This window comes from Neoarius graeffei, chromosome 5 (assembly GCF_027579695.1).
Source record: "Neoarius graeffei isolate fNeoGra1 chromosome 5, fNeoGra1.pri, whole genome shotgun sequence".
Lineage (NCBI taxonomy): Eukaryota > Metazoa > Chordata > Actinopteri > Siluriformes > Ariidae > Neoarius > Neoarius graeffei.
Window position 1 is genome coordinate 7,606,371 of NC_083573.1, and position 22,783 is coordinate 7,629,153.

Sequence of the window (22,783 nt, forward strand, 5' to 3'; positions counted from 1 at the left end):
TTTCTGTAATTAACACGATAATTTACCCATAGAGTACATAAGTAAATGTTGTTACAATATGATGAGAATAACTTGACCTTAACAGCATTTGAACAAAAGTAAAATTTTCTGGCAAGTAAATTACCTCGACCGTATAAAGCTCTCTGTTTACTTTTCATATCCTCTTCATCATTAAGATGACTATCAATGATATGACCAAGATATTTATATCGATTAACATAATCTAGGACTGAATTAGCTAAAGTTATGTTGGGTTTGACTTCAAGATGTTTCTGATCAAACAACATCAGCTGAGACTTGGTACAATTATATATCACATCGTGGTGCTGACCATATTCAGTACAAACATTCATCAATCTCTGCAGACCTTTGGCAGAGGGTGCAAATACAACTAAATCATCAGCGTACATTAGATGGTTGATTGTTGTACCAGCACAACAACAACCAACAGAAATCTTATTCAAGGCATTACTTAGATCATTCATATAAACATTAAAAAGAAGAGGGGACAAAACATCGCCTTGTCTTACACCATTACTTGTGTAAAAACCATCACTGATAACCTGTCCCCATCTAATATGATATATTTGATGACAATACCAATAAGCAATAAGCCTGATGATATACATACTGTAGGTACACCAATCACCTTTAGTTTAGATAACAAAGTGGTGTGGTTCAAACGATCAAATGCACAAGAGGCATCCAAAAAGGACACAAACATCAGAGAGCCATGATTAAGTCAAGTCAAGTTTATTTGTATAGCGCATTTTAACAATAAACATTGTCGCAAAGCAGCTTTATAGAATTTCGATGACTAAAAACATGAGCTAATTTTGTCCCTAATCTATCCCCAATGAGCAAGCCTGTGGCGACGGTGGCAAGGAAAAACTCCCTCAGACGACATGAGGAAGAAACCTCGAGAGGAACCAGACTCAAAAGGGAACCCATCCTCATTTGGGCAACAATAGACAGCATGACTATAATATTAACAGTTTTAACATTAAGACAGTTTCATTGATGTTATAACTCTTCATTGCTGGAAACTTGAGTGCAAAACTGTTCATGACAACTGCAGTCCTAAAGTTAGCAAGTCAACTGTAGTCCTCAGCCATAAAAGCATTACTGTAAGAGTCCAGAGCATCCTCCAGGTGTAACCCTCAACTGTCCTCATGGGGCCGTCCTTCACAGGAGCGATGCGATAAAACTCCGACCAGACACAGGGCACCAGGATGGATCAAGCAGGTCTGAGGGGCAGAAGAGGCCAGCATCTCAATCCCAGGACCAACATGTAACTCAGAGGGACAGATTGGGGGGGGGGGGGGGGGAGAAAACACAGGTTGTTAGGTATGCCCTAAAAATGACACAAGTATTAAATCTGTGTGGTAGGCTCACAGAGATGAGAGTCTTGACATCAGGCATAATACACAACAATGGCATGTTAATATGGTTAAAAAATATCATGACCTGCTCTGGCTGGATGCTTGATTGGGTGATGGGAGCACACTCCTCAGCAATGATGAGATGCAGATGGGACCCTTAGGGCTGGCCAAGACAATTCAGTTACATTTCACCAGGTCTGGGACATGCGACAGAATGTCTGACAGCCGATTCCCTGCAGGCTACCATAGCCAATCGAGGTCTCCACCCTCTCCAGCAAAAGATTTCCTGTTGACTCCATGTAACTCAGAGGGACAGATTTTTTTTGGGGGGGGGAGAGTGAAAGAAAACACAGGTTGTTAGGTATTCCCAATGTCACCTGAATAAGTAGGAACAGTATACATATTGCACTGAGTACAAGCAGGGACTCCGGCAACTAACCATGACAGCATAACTAAAAGGGGAAAGCCAGAAGGTAACACAGGCATGAGGGTGCCCTGAGACATAAAGCAGCAGCCACTACACTGTCAACAAACTCGAGTGAGCAAGCGAGTGGGGACTGACAGCATCCATACATCCCAATTTACCAAAACACTATGTCTGAGGACCCTCTAGATCTACACCTTTACCTCATAAACACCATTAACAAAAGGCTTGACTAAACAGATATGTTTTCAGCCTAGACTTAAATGCTGAGACTGTGTCTGATTCCCGAACATTACTTGGAAGGCTGTTCCATAACTGTGGAGCTTTGTAAGAAAAGGCTCTGCCCCCGATGTAGCCTTCACTATACGAGGTACCAGCAGATAGCCTGCACCTTTTGATCTAAGTAGGCGTGGCAGGTCATAGAGGAGCAGAAGTTCACTCAGGTACTGTGGTGCGAGACCATTTAGTGCTTTAAAGGTCAATTGTAGTATTTTATAATCAATACGAAATTTGATTGGGAGCCAATGCAGTGTGGATAAAACAGGGGTGATGTGGTCATATTTTCTAGTTTTAGTAAGGACTCTTGCTGCTGCATTTTGAACTAACTGGAGCTTGTTTATGCACTTATTGGAACATCCAGACAGTAAGGCATTGCAATAATCCAACCTGGAGGTAACGAAAGCATGGACTAGTTTTTCCGCGTCATGTAATGACATTAAATTTCTTATCTTAGCAATATTTCTGAGATGAAAGAAAGCTATCCGGGTGATGTTATCAATGTGAGTTTCGAATGAAAGACTGGGGTCAATAATCACTCCGAGGTCTTTTACTGCTGCATGTGAAGAAACAGAAAGGCCATCCAGAGTCACTGTGTAATCAGAAAACTTACTTCTAGCTGCATGTGGTCCTAGTACAAGTACTTCAGTCTTGTCAGAGTTAAGCAGAAGGAAATTAATAAGCATCCAGTGTCTAATGTCCTTAACACATTCCTCAATTCTATTAAGCTGGTGTCTCTCATCAGGTTTTGCAGAGACATACAACTGTGTGTCATCAGCATAACAGTGGAAATTAATACAATGTTTACGAATAATATCACCCAGAGGTAACATATATAGAGAAAAAAGCAGTGGACCCAAGACAGAACCTTGTGGAACACCAAACTTTACCTCAGTACGTCTAGAAATATCACCATTTAGATCAACATACTGATAACGATCAGTTAAATAAGAACTGAGCCAGGAGAGGGCCGTTCCCTTAACTCCCACAGCATTTTCTAGTCTATCCAGAAGAATGGAATGATCAATGGTATCAAATGCTGCACTAAGGTCATTAGTATAGTATCTGATGAGTTCTTTGAAAACAAACACACACATTTCTGTTCCATGTTTAGATTTAAAACCGAACTGATTATTTGTTGTAACTAAATAAGTATCCATTCATTTCATTATTACTGATTCAATTATTTTATTACAAATATTAGGCAAACCAATAGGCCTGTAGTTATTTTTATCAGAGATCCTTTTATTGTTATTCTTTATAATTGGAACTATAACTGACTGAATCAACATTTCAGGAAGATACCCATGTAAAAAACTGATGACAACAATAGAGCCAGTACAACTGGTAGCTGGATACCTGCATACTTTAAATGCTCTGCAGTGAGCCCGTCAGGGCCAGGAGCCTTACCAACTGCTAATGATTTAATAATAACAATAATTTCATTAGCTGTAACATGAGGTACATTAGGAAATTGTTCTGATTCGCACAAGTTAATCAAGAACTCTTTACAGTTACTGTTAGAGACACAATTAAAAATAGACTCATAGTGTTGCTTCCACATAACAGGTACTTCATCACCAGAACAGTTGTCAATGGAATTAGGCAGTTTGACTTTGGAGTTCAACTCTGATTTTATGGACCTCCAAAACTCTTTGTGATTTTTGAGCTGATATCTGTTAGCCAGCTTGTCAGCTAGAACAGTATTAGTATTATGTTTACATCTTCGTAAAGCATATTTGAATTTTGCACGAGAGCTCTTCATCAGACCATGAATAGCACCAGACCTTGGTTTGCCAGCAGAAGACCATAACTTGTATGCGTCTCTGGCTGCATTATGATAAGGTGCAACAAGGTCATTCCAACCAGGAACAGAATACTAATTTTTTGACTTATGTTTGGCTGTGGTCAATTTACTGCCACATGTAGACAGAGCATGGACTATATAGTACTGATCAATGTTATTTTTGTGAGATGGTTCGGTACAATTAGTATTGGAACATTCAGACCTTCAGGTACATTCATATTATTAAACATCAGACTGGTGTCACAGCGATAGTTCTCAATTAACCCAGTAGACAACTTATCCCATAATATTTTAGGACTGAAGTCATTCACAGGAGATTTTGAACATGAGGCAGGCAACACATCGATATCGATATTACATGCAAGAGGGTGATGGTCTGAGATAATACAACTATAATCAATAGCTGTATTAGTGACACAATCAGTGACATCCTTAGTACAAACAATATGATCAAGCCATGAGGTAGTGGACCAAGCATGACTAACATAAGTATATGAGTTGGCAGGGAGTTGATCACGATCTAACATGGTTAAGCTATTATCATCACAGAAATTGAGTAAAATACCGTATCACCAAACAAGGACTTTTTTGCAATATCAGCATTGAAATCACCAGTAACCATTACACAAGAGCGGGGTGTTTCCTGAATGACAACATACAACTTTGATAGACAATCATGGTATAAATCGAGATTTGAATCAGATTCATAAGGAAGATAAACACTGATCAAATATAATTCATGGGAGGAAGCTGATATTTTAATACCACATATCCAGTCAAGGTCATACTTTAACTCTGTAATAGAGAGATCAATGGTTTTCCGCCATAAGATGCCAACACCACCATACGGGTGACCAGTAAGAATACCTTGGGTTGGATCTACTGGAGAGACACCAAATCCAAAAGAGTCATCATGTACATTATTAAGAATGTTACATTCAGGTTTGGTTATCATAAGTTCTTGTAAACATAGAATATCACAGTCACCTAGCAAGTCTTGCAACAGAGACACTTTGCTTTTAAAGCCATTACAGTTGAAGGATATAACATTTAAACCCATAGTGACATTAGACAATACTGAGTTATTGTTTCACGAAGAATTTTCTCACAAGAACACCAGCGGGCCAAGATTCTGGATTATATAAAATTGAAGGATTATCACAGACTACATCAATTTTGAAGGATGCATAACTGTCAAATTTTGATTTCAATTTTTCACATTTAACAGACAATTTCAGTGAATATTTAGCATATTTAATAATGTCTTCACAGGAGGTATCAGGTGAAAGTCGTGACATGAACACTGACGAGAAACGTCCACTGTATGCCTTCAATTGTGAGTTTGCGTCACCAGACCCGATGATAGACTTTTTTCTTGGTTTTCTTTCGTGTGACGAGTTGAAAACCACTGGGGGAGGCCACAGTTTCTTTGCACTGGTTCAACTGTACGGCATCAGCATAGGTTTGAGATACTGTCTCAGTCATGGAACATCCTGTGTTATCACTGGAATCTGACTGGTCCTGCCTCTGAACAGGTACTGAGCAAGATTTCACCTGAGAGCCACAGGCAGGGTCAGAAGATGATTTGTCATCTTTGATATCAACATGAGGTGTCACCTGAGTTTTCGCCTGGGAACCAGAGACATGGTCAGATGAAGACTCCTGAGTGACAGCTTGAGGTCTCATATGGGAAACATTAAGTTGTTGTTTCACACTAAATCTACCAGCTTGTGTATTATCAGAGGGCATTTCAGTTTGATACAATAATTTCAATTCCTTCATTTCGTCTTTCATCGAGGCAAATTCTTTGTGCATTGCTGAAAATTCTTGAAACATGGAAGACATATCAAAGCTGTTGAGGTCCACAGGTGGTACATTGGATAAATCATTGGTACAGAACATAGGCAGTTCATTAGGGTCACATTTGTGAAATGCTGTCACAATATCGCTAACAGGGCGGCACGGTGGTGTAGTGGTTAGCGCTGTCGCCTCACAGCAAGAAGGTCCTGGGTTCAAGCCCCGGGGTCGGCGAGGGCCTTTCTGTGCGGAGTTTGCATGTTCTCCCCATGTCCGCGTGGGTTTCTTCCGGGTGCTCCGGTTTCCCCCACAGTCCAAAGACATGCAGGTTAGGTTAACTGGTGACTCTAAATTGACCGTAGGTGTGAATGTGAGTGTGAATGGTTGTCTGTGTCTATGTGTCAGCCCTGTGATGACCTGGCGACTTGTCCAGGGTGTACCCCGCCTTTCGCCCGTAGTCAGCTGGGATAGGCTCCAGCTTGCCTGCGACCCTGTAGAAGGATAAAGCGGCTAGAGATAATGAGATGAGATGAGATGAATATCGCTAACATTATTGACATCCTTTGAAGGACCTTGGCTCTTGATGAGACGGGTACCTCTCTTTTTGACAGTGCTGAAGCCAAACAACAGTTTCTTTGCATCCTCTATTTCAGATGATTTATAGAAATCAGCAGCAGTTTTCACAAGAACATCATGAACCAGAATGTCCATTTTGTTTGAAATGAAGCAGAGAAGCTCATTGACAATAACAGACTTGGATGTGTCACAGCTATCTGTCGCAACAGACATATTCATGGAATTATCTGACATTTACATTAAAGTTTAAAAAAGTTGTTCAGCTCGCTAGCTGATGTAGCTCACAGACAGCTTGCTAGCACAGGGGAGTTAGCTGAGCAACTAGATACAGATTGCATGCTAAACTCTGACTGGAGTTCGCTAGCTAGCGGGAAGCAGGATGGCTAATGGTACACGGGCGCTAACCTGCTACATGTCGCCGGCAGGCCGGCGTTCACCTCAGCTCCTTTGCGTGTTTCTTTTCACATTCGTGCCTTTTCATAAAGACTCAGACTCAGAATTCATTTATTTGGATCTTCAACAAACATACATAAAGCATAAAAAAGCAAAAATACTTAAAATAGGAAATATGAAAGATCCAGGGGATCTACATTAAGGTAATAAAAATAAAACCGCTATCATGCAGGCCACCATAGGCTCCCTGCAGGAACATAAAATATTTGTAGTTGACTTTTTTAGATTTTCATAATATGATGTTTAGGTTTATGATAAAATTCACATTTGACTTATCTTGATAAATTTACACATAGCAATGTCACTTTTGAACAATCTTGCATATATAACATACTTAAACATTATACATAGTAATAGGCATGCAGTCAGTGGTGTATAAACAATATTATTTTATATATATGAAGACCATCTATCTGGAACATATATAACAATTCACAACATTACAGCTCACACTATAGTTCTGAATGATATGGCGTTTAACATATAAAGAGAACCCTTGAAGACTATGTGTATGAACCTTTTCTAAAATGATTTTTGGTGTGGATTTAATAATTTGAGGTAGATCATATCTAACACATTTTTCAGCAAATTTGTGTTTAGTTCTTGGTTGATAAATTTGACTTGATGAGCATGTATTATGAATTGGAGTTACAATATTAAAAGGTAAAGATTGAAAATAGCTGGGAAGAGTGCCTTCATGATATTTGAAATAGAATTTAAGTTTCTGTAGATAGAAAATATCTCCAAGCTTCAACAAATGGAGGTTCTTAAACAAGGGTTCTGTATGACAATTATATTTAGCACATGAAATGACTCTAATAATTTTCTTCTGAATCTTAAAAATCCGTTCACAATTAAATCCCCAAAGTAAGATACCAAAGTTTAGATGTGACAACACAAGAGAATTGTAAATCTTTATTTTTGCATCAAGGGGTAGAATATTTTTTTAGTCTATTTAGTATGCCTAAAGTTTTAGAAATTTTGTTTGCAATTTTGTCAACATGATCTTTCCAATTGAGGTTTTCATTTATTGTTAAGCCAAGAAAATTAAATGTACTGACTCTTTCAATAGAAGTATTATTTATTTGGAGATCAATGTGCCCAACTGATTTTTGTGGTGTATGAAATACAATGAATTTAGATTTATTAACATTCAATGATAACTTATTCAACAGCAACCAGTTGTTTACTTTTTGTAATTCATCATTTACTGTAGAAATGTTTGTAATTTGTTTATTATTTAAATCTATTTTAACAGTTGTTTGTAAGGTTGTGTCATTTGCATATATTATGAATGAGAAAAGCTTACTACTTACTGTTATATCATTCATGTAAATAATAAAAAGTAGGGGGCCAAGAATGGATCCTTGGGGAACACCTATGTTTAAAGATTGATGAGACGAATTATGATCTTCAAATGATACATATTGCTTCCGATTGGATAAATAGTTTTTCAAGAGTGATAGAGATAGACCTTGTATTCCATAATGACTTAGTTTAATTTTAAGTATAGTATGATATAGGGTGTCAAACGCTTTAGAAAGGTCTAAAAAAAACACTAAGTGGTATATTATAATTATCAAGTTCATAGATAAGTCGATCAGTTAGTTCAAGAGCTGCAAATTCTGTTGAGTGATTAGATCGGAAGTCATATTGAGAATTTATAAATAATTTGTTAACATGAAAATAGTCATAAAGTTGATTGTATATAATTTTTTCAAATATTTTTGACATGGCAGGAAGTAATGAAATGGGGCGGTAGTTTGAGAACTGTGTTTCATCATCTTTTTTATAGACAGGGATGACTTTGGCTATTTTTAGCAGATTTGGAAAAATGCCAGTGGTTATCATTTGATTAACTATAGTTAAAATTGGTAACAATAGTACAGATTTAATACTTTTTAATAACTTTGTAGATATTTCATCGAATCCATAACTGGTTTTAGGTGCTAGCTTATCTATAATTTTTTCAATATCATTCTGAGAAACAGTGTGAAAAGAAAGTTTACAATGAACATTAATTTTTAGGCATTTTTTAAAGTCAAGTGGATTGGATGATATTAGGCCTTTTGCTAAATTTCCTCCAATATTAATTAAAAAAAAGTCATTAAATTTTTCAGCAATAGTTAATTTGTCAGTTATAATTTTATCATTATCTCTGAAATAGATTGGAAAATCTTTCTTTTTACTTGTCCTATTGAGAATATTATTTATTGCTTTCCATGTTTTTTTAATATCTGACTTATACTTGTCAAAAAGCTGGTTGTAATATTTACACTGACAGATACGGATAAGTTTCCTAATGATGTTATTGTAAGTATCTAAATTAGTTTTAGCTTTAATGTACTCTTGAGATTCAGGGTCTGTTGATTTTTTTATTCTATATAATTTATCTCTGTATTTTATTGATCTGTATTTTATTGAACACAATATTTGATAAACAAATCAGTACATTTGTATGGCAGACATAGTTTTACATGTGTTCATTAATACACAAGTATTTAATAGATAGTTTAAATAAATGTAAAAAAAAAACTGATATACCTCATATGTAATGACTAGCATAATATTTGACAGGTCATTAAGTGCTTTATAAGGGCACCCGGCACATAATCTTATTATTTAACTGATGCTATTTTACTTGTGGGCTCAGGTTAGATGTTCCCTGACTTTCATTAGGATACGCCCCAAATTGTTGCGACCGTCCCACTTATCTCTGTTAAAGACAATTTTGTTTGATAGCGCAATCCCACATCCCCAGAATTTGTCATTCTTTGATGCTTCTATGAGCTCATTTGAACCAGTTTGTATCAGGAAATTCATTATTGAGTCATTCTGTTGAAATGTCTTCATACACACATCATACATGATGTCAATACAGTTCTTTTCCCATTCAAAATTGGAGAAATTGGAGAGAGGACTGGCACCTGAGTAAAAGGCAGTGATATTATCTTTGGATGGAGAGAAGATTTTGTGAGGATGGACGCCATCTGGGAGCCCAGAGAGTGTCTCTGTGGTGTAGATATGGCCATCAATGTTTAGCTTGTTTACACTGAGTGTTGCCCTTTCTCCCTGTTTACGTGCCTCAGTGAGGATAGGTCGCAGGATTTGCCTGCGGTTTTGTATTGCAACTGGAAAGTCTCATCTCATCTCATTATCTCTAGCCGCTTTATCCTGTTCTACAGGGTCGCAGGCAAGCTGGAGCCTATCCCAGCTGACTACGGGTGAAAGGTGGGGTACACCCTGGACAAGTCGCCAGGTCATCACAGGGCTGACACATAGACACAGACAACCATTCACACTCACATTCACACCTACGGTCAATTTAGAGTCACCAGTTAACCTAACCTGCATGTCTTTGGACTGTGGGGGAAACCGGAGCACCCGGAGGAAACCCACGCGGACACGGGGAGAACATGCAAACTCCACACAGAAAGGCCCTCACCGGCCATGGGGCTCGAACCCGGACCTTCTTGCTGTGAGGCGACAGTGCTAACCACTAAACCACCGTGCCGCCACTGGAAAGTCTTCATCCACAAAAACATTAGTCCCTTTCAGCTCACGCCTTGCATTCCACATATTTTCCTGATCACCATACCAGTGAAATTTCACAATAATTGTCTGAGGTCTTTTAAAGAGATTTCGTTTTGTGCCAAGCCTATGACATCTCACAATGCGAATGTTATCCACAGCAGACATTTTCATTTTTTCCTTCAGAACTTGTCGAACTTTATCCTGACATTGTGCCCATGTCTCCCCTTCACTCTCAGGTATGCCATTAAACAAGAGATTGTCTCTGCGAGATTGTGCCTCAAGTTTATAGATATACTCTCTCAACTCTTTATTTTCACTTTTGAGAGTGGACATCTCATCATGGATCTTACTTACAGAATCAGTGCAGCTGTTGACCTTGGCTTGTAGTTCAGTGAAGTCCTCCTGTGTATATCCAAGTGAATTTGTTATATCAATTAGCTGGTGAAAAACAAAATCCAGAGCTTTTGTAAGATATTCCAGCTTAGCTTTGGTGTTAGAGTTGCCAGGGTCAGGCCCAATATCACTGGTGTATGTGTCTATGTCTCCCACCTGTTGTATATGCTTTGCTAACATGCTGGACTGCAGCCTATTTCTTACAGGGTCATTAATCTGATTTCCCTGATGGTTATATCCAACTACTTTATTACTTCTGTTTTTACTCATGTTTGCTGCTTTGTCCATATAAGAAAGTTTCAGATCACATTCAGATTAACAATATAAAAAAACCTCACTTAAGCACAGAGCTGAAATTCAAAACAACCTGCTGGCAGCCATCTTGAATAGGGATGCTTCTTCCTTTTTCATAAAGGATTAACACCGTGCGTTTAAGAAGACACAGTTCACAAAATCAAAAAGGAGAAGGAAGAGTTAGCGAGTTAGCTAGCAGGAAAAACTCCTCAGTTTTAACACCGGCTTCAAAAACTTTAAATGTATTCAAGACTGCAGTCCTTCCTCTCAAATAGTCGTGTCCTCTTTATTTCCCATCAGACTGACATTTCCATGTTTGATAACATGATCGCAGGCACACAATCATCAACTGTGTACTTGATAAATCAACAATACACTTTCTTTAATAAATATTATTCTGAGCAATGGAACCTGTGTGAATTTTTTAAACCCTCTATTAATATTGTCTCCATAAATCTTTCAAACACGCAAGTATCAAAGCATTGATTAAAAGCCCCGGCCTTTACTGTAGTTAGCTGTCAAACTACAGGCCAATATCAAACCTTATAGGCCAATATCAAACCTTACTGTATCTGCAAGATCCTAGAAAAAAACTTCTTGGTCAGCAGCTCAGCTTATACTTGAATATATGAATCATATATGAATCAGCTTATGCTTGTATAGCATCTGATCATGATTTCGGCCTCATCGTAGTTTTTAGACAGCGCTGGTTAAAGTAGTAAATGACTAACTACTGGCCTCTGATCAGGGTTGTGTCTGCTCACCTGTGTTTCTCAATCTTAATGCAGCTTTTGATCACAATATTCTGGAGAGACTGGAAAATGTTGGCGTTAAGAGGCGGTCCCAAGGCTTATTTTACTGATCACCATCAGTTTCAGTTGGTAGATCACCAACTGAACTAAAATGGCTTCTAGTGATATTTTGATTAATTATAAAATACTGTAAAATACGATTCAAATTTTAAAGGACTCAATAGCCTTGTGGGGAGCCACAGTACCTGTGTAAATGCTTGGTCTATTATTATCTGCCACATGTTCTTCAATCTTTATTAGTAGCTATAACAATAAAGACTGCTGCAGGGGCAGATTTATTTATTTTTTTAATTTCTTACAAAGCCCATCAGCTATGGAATAGCCTTCCAAGTAACATTCAGGACTCAGACACATGGCACTTCTCAATATGGAATACATCAAATACAGAGTCCCGTTCTTGGGAGTTCAAATTTGGCAAGTTCGTCTTGGGAGTCCAGGTTCCCGTGGATGAGAGGATGCACTGTGCTCAATCTGTACTTGAGACATCAGCATTCTTGCTGCTCAGCCTGGCTCAAGACTCTACCCTGCATTTTCACCTTTATCTTCACTGTCATTGCTATTTACAATAAAATAACATAATACACCAAATTGCCTGTGTACGCTTTCATTTCAAAAATATTCATTAAAATATTAATCCTCTTCTTCTTTTGGCTGCTCCCGATTAGGGGTCGCCACAGTGGATCTTTTGTCTCCATTGCTCCCTGTCTTCTGCATCCTTCTCTACCACACCTGCCACTTTCATGTCCTCTCTCACCACATCCATGTATCTCCTCTTTGGCCTTCATCGTTTTTGTTTGCCTGGCAGCTCCATCCTCAACATTCTCCCTCCAACATGCTCTGCACCTCTTCTCAGGATGTGCCCGTACCATCTCAGTCTTATCTCTCTTAGCTTAATTCCCAAGCTCTCCACATGTGCTGTCCGAGTGATGCGCTCATTCCTTATCCTGTCCAACCTCCCATCGCAAACCTTAACATCCTCAACTCTGCCACCTCCAACTTTGCCTCCTGTCTCTTCGTTAAGGGTACGGTCTCCAATCCATACATCACAGCTGGTCTCACGACTGTCTTATACATCTTACCTTTCACTTTTGCTGGGACTTTCCTATCACAAATGACTCCCGAAATCCTTCTCCAACTGCTCCACTCTATTTGTTTAATTCATTAAAATATTAATAATAAATTAAATATTCATGTGTGCCTATAAAAGGGCCAATGGCAGGAAATAATTGTGGGAGTTCGTAGTTACAGTGTATGTTTGTGGATGCTAAGGGATGAGATGAATAAAAGAAAGCCTGAAGAAAATCTGAAGAAAGAAAACCTGAAGAATGGACCAGGCTGGGCTTGTCATTGTCGCTGGGATAATTTGAGTGAAATATGGTCAAATATATGGTCAATTTTTTTCAAAGTCAAACACAAATCAATTGCAGGCAATATTCTGTGGAAGTAATTAAATTAAGTGAACTAACAGACCCCAGGCTTTTGTAATAGACGACCGTATGCATACTGGGGTTTACTATTGACAAATTACCATTTACCATGGATAAATAGTGAACCATGTAAAAATGGCACCAGCAAAATATCTCTGTAATTTTAACATCATTCCTGTTTTTGTCATTCTGGGGCATAAAGCTTACATATGCTGCCACCAAAATACAGTATTACAGGTTACGCATGTCTGTTATAACACTTAGGAGAAGAAAATGGTTGCCACATTGTTGACATGGCTCTAAATGAACTAAATGTACATTTTTATGAGGAATTTCATTATTGTTCATCAGACTGTCCTTGTAAATCGTATATAGTGCATGATGGGGTTTTTTCCAATGAATGATACGATGTCAGAGCCATTAATATTCATTTCTTTAGTAACTTTTGCTCTCATTTATGCAGAAAAAATAGATAGATCTGGTGCTGATTAACGAGTAATGAACTCCGCCTTCCTTTATAAATTTGTTGATCTTCAGTCTTTGTAAAGAACTGAACACTTGAGGGCGCAATGTAACAGGAAATTAATCCATGATGGGATGGCGTGACGCTGATGTTGTTGACTGAACTTCAAATAACAGCACACCATGAAATGTTTATTCCTCTTATAGCTATTTGGCAACACTATTGAAGTATTATTAATGACCAATCGACTTTTTATCTGTTTATAGTTACGTACATACTGTAGCTGTTGCTAGAGCCAGTGAGTGAGTGAGTGAGTGAGGATTATATTAAAATGAGTCTGGTGTGAGTTTTATATTCTTTATGCTAGATGTAGTGTGAAATGGGTTGGGTTACATCTTAACCCAGAATGTCATCCACAATTATTTCATGATTAAATTAAATTATCTCCACTACACTAACTCGGAGTTACTGCACTCCTGCTTCATCTTTTCCAAGATTGGTAAGGTTTCTTCAAAAATAAAATTTCGTCCATGCGACACTCGCAGAAAATAAAGTACATTATTGTCCCTGGATCAGTACCCTCCAAGGTACTTATTTGTACCCTTTATATACAACTTGGGAACATATATGTACAATTTTGACCCTAAAAATAGACACAGATACCCCTTTTCCACCAAATCAGTTCCAGGGCTGGTTCGGGGCCAGTGCTGGGGCTGGTTCACAACTCGTTCAACTTGCGAGCCAGCTGAGAAGCAGTTTGCTTTTCCATAGCTCGCGGTGCTAAGGGAAGCCACGTCATTACGTCGTTGTATATGTCAGTTACATCGCTGTATACGTCAGTTATGTCACTACGTTTGCATAAACCTTGGCGCGAATATCGAAGCAAAAACACGGAAGAAGCAGCAGCAACAATAATAATAATAATGGATGACTTCGCGTTTGTACAGCTGCTGCTTCTCGTCGCTTAAAAATGGCGATCTTTCGCGGTCTTGCTATTGTTGTTGGTCTTAACAACTCCGCCCCCCGCTGACGTAAGCAGTTCTTTCCTCTGGCCCAGCAGAGAGTTGGTGCTAGCCTGGAACCGGTTTTTCTGGCCCCAGAGCCAGTTCTTTGTCAGTGGAAACAGAAAACCCGGTTCCAAACTAAGCACTGGCCCCGAACCAGCCCTGGAACTGATTTGGTGGAAAAGGGGCAATAGTTACAGTACCTTGGGGTCCAGCAGTGAGCCCTCAGGGGTCCATTAGTGTAGACTGTACCTTGGGGGACAGACATGGAGTCCTTCTGCACAACCTCTTTCTGACAGTGTATCGAGCCTCATTTAGAGGCTTTTCTGATGTAACATTGTACCTTCCCCATCGTAGAATTCTGCATTTTGAGATTTGATGTTTTCATGGTGTCAGCCTTCAGGGGTCCATCTTAACACTCAGGGCCCCAAGTAATTGCTTGCTTTTCCTGTCCTGTAGCTATGCGTGTGTATTTTTAATGTTTCATTGTAGAATGTGGAGCAAATTATTGATTTCAGTGGTGTTTAATCTGTAAAAAAAAAAAGTGCCCTTCAGCGGACAATTTCTGATTCTGCAAATTTTTTGAACTGTAAAATAATTACACATAATGATATCATTTTAAACATTGAAAATTGTCCGGGCTAAAATAATAAAATGTGTTATTATGTTCAGAACAGGTATAAAAACTGTTTATTTAAGTATATGTCATTTTTAGAGCCATATATAGGCTCCATTTAGTGTTTAATTAGTGCCTTGATTAGTCAGATCTTTGTGATGTGATATACTGTACACTGTAGATTTTCTCAGCTTCATATTTGTCCTAGGTTCTTTCCTGTCAGTCTCTTGGGATACAAATGATCAAACTTTGGAAAATGGCGAACACAAATTCTAAGATATTAAAATCTAACTAGGCGTCCAAGACAGCATGAACCCCCATGTTAAGCTAATAATCACAAAATCAGGGGTGGGTTTCCTGAAAGCCTCTTAAGGCTAAGATCGTCTTTACCGGCCTCTTAAGAACCATATTTAAACTAATGTGGTTTTCCCAAACACCACTGTAGCCAAAGTAGTACTGTGGTTCACTCTTAAGTTATGATGGCTCACTCTTTCACAGCAAAGAACGTTTTTCAGAGCTCGCTCACAGCCGAATACACAGAATGCGCATGTGCCTCCAAGGGATTCTGACAATCAATGGGCGTAAACTGGTGTTGAATCTGCTGCCCATATTCAATTGTTTTTCTTGTACCTTGCAAATACATTGAGTTAATTATGAAATAAATATTAAATAACACAGTGACTCAGGTTCAAATCCCCCTGAGTGATATCCCAGTCTCTCAGCTCCATGTCCCCGAACCCCTTGGATCTATACATATTGCTACTGCATTTAGCAAACTACCTGGGTGAAAAAAACAGGATTTTAACTTTGATTTAAAGAATTAGACCCTACTTTAAAAGCTGGGTTTTTTTAAATTTCATTTAATTCAGTGAATTTAATCAAAATCCATGAAAGGTCAGGAATGCAGGCAACAGACGGGTGTAAAAGCAACAGAGAGTTTATTCAGTGAATTCAGCCAAAAAACATGGTTCACAGCAAGAAGGTTCTGGGTTCAAGCCCAGCGGCCGGGAGGGGCCTTTTGGGTGGCATGGTGGTGTAGTCATTCGCACAGTTGCCTCACAGCCAGAAGGTTCGGGGTTCAAACCCAGTGGCTGGGAGGGGCCTTTTGGGTGGCACGGTGGTGTAGTCGTTAGCACAGTTGCCTCACGGCAAGAAGGTTCTGGGTTCAAGCCCAGCGGCCGGGAGGGGCCTTTTGGGTGGCACGGTGGTGTAGTCGTTTGCACAGTTGCCTCACAGCCAGAAGGTTCGGGATTCAAACCTAGTGGCTGGGAGGGGCCTTTTGGGTGGCACGGTGGAGTAGTCGTTAGCACAGTTGCCTCACGGCAAGAAGGTTCTGGGTTCAAGCCCAGCGGCCGGCAGGGGCCTTTTGGGCAGCGCAGTGGTGTAGTGGTTAGCACAGTTGCCTCACAGCAAGAAGGTTCTGGGTTCAAACCCAATGGCCGGCGAGGGCCTTTCTGTGTGGCGTTTGCATGTTCTCCCCGTGTCTGCATGGGTTTCCTCTGGGTGCTCCGGTTTCCCCCACAGTCCAAAGACATGCGGTTAGCTTAATATGGGACGGCCTTGGGCTGAGGTGCCCTTGAGCGAGGCACCGAATTCCCAACTGCTCCCTGGGCGCTGTTAGCATGTCTGCCCACTGCTCCAGGTATGTGTGTGTGCTCATTGCTCACGTGTGTGTGCATGTGTGTGTTCACTGCTTCAGATGGGTTAAATGCAGAGAGGAATTTCACAAGTGTGTGATGAATAAAGTTGTGCTTTCTTTTCAAAACACACAGACATGCCACGTTCACACATGATATTAACGTGTGTCATCGGTAATCTTGTCGTGGCAGCTGTGTGTATGTTGGCTCACGTCTAGCTTCAGAATGCATCTCCACATGTGTCTCATAAATTGTTGCATTCTCCTTGTAAAATACTGTAAACATCTTGTTATAAAATAAGAATACAGTGTCGGCTCGGGTCTAAACTGTGAAGAAATTCCTGAACATTGACCATATTCAGAGATGCTAGGTTCCGTAAATTTACCCCGATATATGCCAATCAGTTCACCTTTAGCATTGAAAACAGGTGAGCCACTGTCTCCAGGTTTACCAGCGACAGATATTACAAATGCATTGGTACACATGTGTGCCTTCATGCTTGAATCCGGACAAAGGATTTTACCCTCCTGCTTCTGGAAATTTCCATCGGTGGTTGAAGTGTAGAAGTATATATTTTCATTTTCATTCCTTTTACCAATCTGATTTTGCAGACCATCACCAAGCGGACTCGTATCGCCGAGTAATTTAATAAAAGCCTGATCTCGATCTGCGTCGGTGTTACACGATTTTGTAAAGACAGCCTTATAGATCAGTGACGTGTCTCCAGTCGGGAAAAAGACAAGTATTTCTGCATCATTAATAACATGTAAAGCAGTCAAGACATGACCACAACCGTAATAAAAGCCACAGCCAGTTGTAATTACAAGGTTTGAAAAATCAAGAATTCGTATGATACAAAGTGTTTCCGTCAAAATCGTCAGCTCAACGTTTGGCTTGTAAACACAAATTTCTCCATGAGTGTAATAAAAAGGACCATACATAAATTGAAACATTTTCCAACATTCCAGTATAATGTTCTTCTGATGCCAAGGGGCACTGAACAACTTAGACATCTTGATAATGTTTCAAAAATGACACTTTTGAAAACACGTTTAAAGACACTCACCGCGTCAATGTCTATTGTTTTTTGTCGAAGACTGGCACGGAGAAAAGGAACCTGCCTCATTTTATATCGGTCGCCAGCCAATCATCTTTCAACACATGGCAGAGGGAGGGCAAAAACGCTAAAACTCCACCTACCTGAAGCCATTTTCATGTCCCCTCCACCGTGTTCATCTAACGCTTCCAGCGTGGTTCGACATGACTCATCTCAGACACAGGTGGTGCAATGAACTTAACATGACTTGAAAACAGCCAAGACACGAACTCTCTTCAAAAGAGCACTGAAGTCCCACCTCTTCACCAAGCGCATAAAAAAAAAATCTCTGAACTCGTGTCTTTTCATGTTGTGCTCAATCCTTGCTCGCAGAGCTTTGAGCTTGATGGCGTTATGATTAAACTTTCGTCTGTCATTGCTCATTAGTTCTTCTCCCTGATTCCAAAAAAGTTGGGATGCATAATTCCAAAAAAGTGTGTCAAGCATAAACTAAAAACAGAATGCAATTATTGCAAATCCTTTTTGACCTATATTCAACTGAAGACAAGATATTTAAAGTTTGAACTGATAAACTTTGTTGTTTTTTGTAAATATACAGTCACTCTGAATTTCATACCTGCAAAATGGTTCAAAGAAGTTGGGACAGGGGCATGTTTACCACTGTGTTACATCACCTTTTCTTTTAACAACACTCAGTAAGGAAATATGAGGAAAATTTGCCCTATTTTAATTAATTACTAAATGGAATTTTATTGGGAGTGGCACGATGGTGGTTAGCGCTGTCGCCTCACAGCAAGAAGGTCTGGGTTCTCCTCGTGTCCGCATGGGTTTCCTCCGGGTGCTCCAGTTTCCCCCACAGTCCAAAGACATGCAGGTTAAGTTAACTGGTGACTCTAAATTGACCGTAGGTGTGAATGTGAGTGTGAATGGTTGTCTGTGTCTATGTGCCAGCCCTGTGATGACCTGGCGACTTGTCCAGGGTGTACTCCGCCTTTCGCCCGTAGTCAGCTGGGATAGGCTCCAGCTTCCCTGCAACCCTGTAGAACAGGATAAAGTGGCTAGAGATGATGAGATGAGATGAGATGAGATGAGATGAGATGAGATGAGATGAGATAATGTGCTACACATATTCATTGGTAGGAAGGCAGGCCAGTTTAGCACACTCACTCTTTTACAGCGAAGCCACACTGTTGTAAAACATGCAGAACCTGGTTTGGCATTGTCTTCCTGGAAAAAGCAGGACATCCCTGAAAAAGACGTCATGTGGATGGCAGCATATGTTGCTCCAAAACCTGGATTTACCTTTCAGCATTAATGGTGCCTTCATTGATGTGCAAGTTACCCATGCCATGGGCACTAACACATCCTCATACCATCACAGATGCTGGCTTTTGAATTTTGTGCTGGTGACAATCTGGATGATCCTTTTTCTCTTTAGCCTTGAGGACACACTGTGCATGATTTCCAAAAACAGTTCAAAATGTTGACTCGTCAGACCACAGCACGTTTTTCCACTTTGCATCGGTCCATCTCAGATGAGCTTTTCTGGATGTTCCAGGGCATTTCTGGATGTTACTGGCTTTCACTTTGCATCGTGGATGCACCAATGAACTGTGTTTACCGACAAAAGTTTTCCAAAATGTTCCCGAGTTCATTTCATAATGTCCTTGATGAAATCATGTCGGCTTTTAATGCAGTACCACCTGATGGGTCGAAGGTCACAGGCAGTCAATGTTGGTTTTCGGTCTTGCCCCTTATGTGCAGTGATTTCTCTGGATTCTCTGAGTCTTTTGATGATATTATGGATTGTCAATGGTGAAATCCGTCAATTTTTTTGCAACTGTACCTTGAGAAACATTGTTCTTAAAATGTTGGACTATTTCCCCATGCAGTTTTTCACAAAGTGCTGAAACTCACCCCATCCTTGCTTGTGAATGATTGAGCCTTTCCAATTACCATTTAACCTGTTTACCTGTAGAATGATCCACACGAGTGGGTTTTTTTTAGCTTTCCACAACTTTCCCAGTCTTTTGTTGTCCCTGGCCCAACTTTTTTGGAAAGTGTTGCAGGCATCAAATTCAGAATGAGTAAAGAGCAATATTGTCATTTTTTCAAACATTACTGCATAAATGCTGCTCTTATGCCAAGTGGCATCCAGCAACTGAGTCATATTGAGGAGATTTCACTATTAATAATGATTTCAGTGTTTGTCTGTAAATGCTGTAAATGTTCGTGTGCACCCAGGAAACATCTGCTGTTTTATTTGGTTCAAAATCACCACTTTCCCCGGAGGAAATTTTCCACCCCACCCCCACCCCTACCTCCTGTAACATGTTCATTTCATGTCTCTCCAAAAGACTTGGGTTTTTCTCTTCAATAAACCCTGCTTCGAGACTTTTTTTTTCTTCGTATGCAGGTGGTGGAAAACACCATCCTTTCACTTGTGTGTTTTCTCGCTGCAATAATTCCTCTCTAGAATAATGAGATGAGATGATTTGTGCCACATGCTCTAGATAAATAACTTAGAGGTTTTATATTTCTTCCATGAGGCAACTTTTAGTCTCATTGGAGATGGTTGTTGGAACATGTTTTATGACTGAGCTTAACTGAAAGTTTCACAACCGGTTATGCCAGTTTAATTATTTGTTTTTACACAGGTTTAGCTTGATGGCATTATTACTACTCTGAGGATGTTTTTATTCAAGACCACAAAGTAGTCTCCTTATCTGTCATACCCAAACTCCAGCAATCTGTACTTTGACCTTTATGGGGTTTTTTTTTCTTATGATTTGTGCCGGGCAGCATGGTGGTGTAGTGGTTAGCGCTGTCGCCTCACAGCAAGAAGGTCCAGGTTCGAGCCCCGTGGCCGGCGAGGGCCTTTCTGTGTGGAGTTTGCATGTTCTCTCCGTGGGTTCCCTCCGGGTGCTCCGGTTTCCCCTACAGTCCCAAGACATGCAGGTTAGGTTAAAGGTGGGGTATGAGATTTTGGAATAACGGTTCCCCCAAGCCATATTTTGAAAAGAAACACGCCCGCCCTCGCCATGCTTCCACCCCTCCTCCCCCTTATAAAGCCTGAGAAAATCAGCCTTTATAATGGGTGTCTATTGCGTTACACACCAGTGGAGCAGAGTGTAGAGAAAGAGTGTAGAGAGCTTGGAAAAATAGCTCAAACTTTCTCATTCAAACTGTGTTTTCAGCCCCAATTTTCACTCTACACACATAATTTTCTCAAAAGTAGTAGCCACACTTGTCCTGATTCACACAATGTGTCTACCTACATGATAGGACTTGCAGTTTTTGAATGAGAAGCCTGAAAGTGAGGAGAGCACAGCCGCGCAGCCACATAGACTTCCATTATAAAACTTGGCAGAAAAGTCACTCGTTTTTAACTCGCTCTAGTGACCTCATTTTTTACACTACAGACAAAAAAATTACATCAGTGCGTTCAGGAGATCTTTGTGACATAGATATACATAGAAGACTAGATGCCTCACCGCGTATTCCAGAACTTCTGCACAGGGCGGCCATCTTACCACAGGCAAGCTTTTCCACAGAATTTGCGGTACACTGAGGTAAGACCATTGAGATGCTTAAACGTTTCTTATCTCGCTGAAATTTTGACGTATATACAAATGGTTTGATTTCTTAAAACATTATTAATGTGGTTGTAATTCTGGGGGCTTGAACATGCTAAAATCGTACCTTTTCTCTTCAAAAACGACTTACTGCAGCTTTGTCAAAGTTGTGTTTCATGCTAGGCTAGCTTGTAGCACCAAGTAATTTTACATGGAAGGTCATGAGATAATATTTTCAATAACTGAAGTTGCACTTGGCGGCATGGTGGTGTAGTGGTTAGCACTGTCGCCTCACAGCAAGAAGGTTCTGGGTTCGAGCCCCGGGTCTGGCGAGGGCCTTTCTGTGCGGAGTTTGCATGTTGTCCGCGTGGGTTTCCTCCGGGTGCTCTGGTTTCCCCCACAGTCCAAAGACATGCAGGTTAGGTTAACTGGTGACTCTAAATTGACCGTAGGTGTGAGTGTGAATGGTTGTCTGTGTCTATGTGTCAGCCCTGTGATGACCTGGTGACTTGTCCAGGGTGTACCCCGCCTTTCGCCCGTAGTCAGCTGGGATAGGCTCCAGCTTGCCTGCGACCCTGTAGAAGGATAAAGCGACTAGAGATAATGAATGAATGAAGTTGCACTTGCACATGGTTTTCATTTTCGGGTTGGTTAATTTAAAACAACTTACATTATGATTTCTAGAGGAAATCAAAGTACTGACTTTGATGACAAGATGATATGTGGGTCTGTGTGTGTTTTAATTGTAGATGTTTATATCAGTATGTTTAGTTTTATTTTAACTGCACATTGAAGCCTAGTCAAATGACATTTCAATCTTCTGTGCTAACATATATTGACTTTGACATGATAATCAGCTTTGAATGTTCTTTTTGTAAATGTAAAGATATCTTTTTATCCTTGGAAGTATAACCACATGTGATTTAATTAAATGCTTTTTTTGTCACAAACTACCGTGAGTCGCTGTCACTGTTTTATACTATTACTTACTCGGGCAGTGCATTTGTTATTATGCTATGATGTGAGTTTGCATTTGTTATTATGCTATGATGTGAGTTTACATTTGTTATTATGCTATGATGTGAGTTTGCATTTGTTATGCTATGATGTGAGTTTATTAGGTTTTTGAGGTGGATGAAGTATTTCTGAAGTTTCAGAAGTGAGTAAGCTGTTTATTTAACTTTAGCTTCCCCTACGGCCCTATCACATGTAAAAATATTTTCATTAAAAATTGGAAATAAATTGTATGGTTATTT

General features: G+C 39.8%; 1 protein-coding gene and 1 long non-coding RNA gene across 2 annotated transcripts in view; one reads left to right on the forward strand and one right to left on the reverse strand.

The window, feature by feature from the left end:
* Positions 1-737: 737 nt before the first annotated feature.
* On the reverse strand, positions 738-18,376 carry LOC132886452 (uncharacterized). Its single transcript, XR_009654701.1, has 2 exons — positions 18,096-18,376; positions 738-1,685 (listed from the first exon to the last, which is right to left on the reverse strand). It is a non-coding gene; the product is annotated as an uncharacterized LOC132886452 (long non-coding RNA).
* Positions 18,377-21,100: 2,724 nt separating this feature from the next.
* LOC132886454 (receptor activity-modifying protein 1-like) overlaps positions 21,101-22,783 on the forward strand; it is a 66,020-nt gene continuing 64,337 nt past the window's right edge. The window contains exon 1 of the mRNA XM_060921109.1: positions 21,101-21,524. Within this exon, the coding sequence (XP_060777092.1) occupies positions 21,438-21,524 (87 nt within the window). The 5' untranslated portion in view covers positions 21,101-21,437. The remainder of the gene's footprint in view (positions 21,525-22,783) is intronic.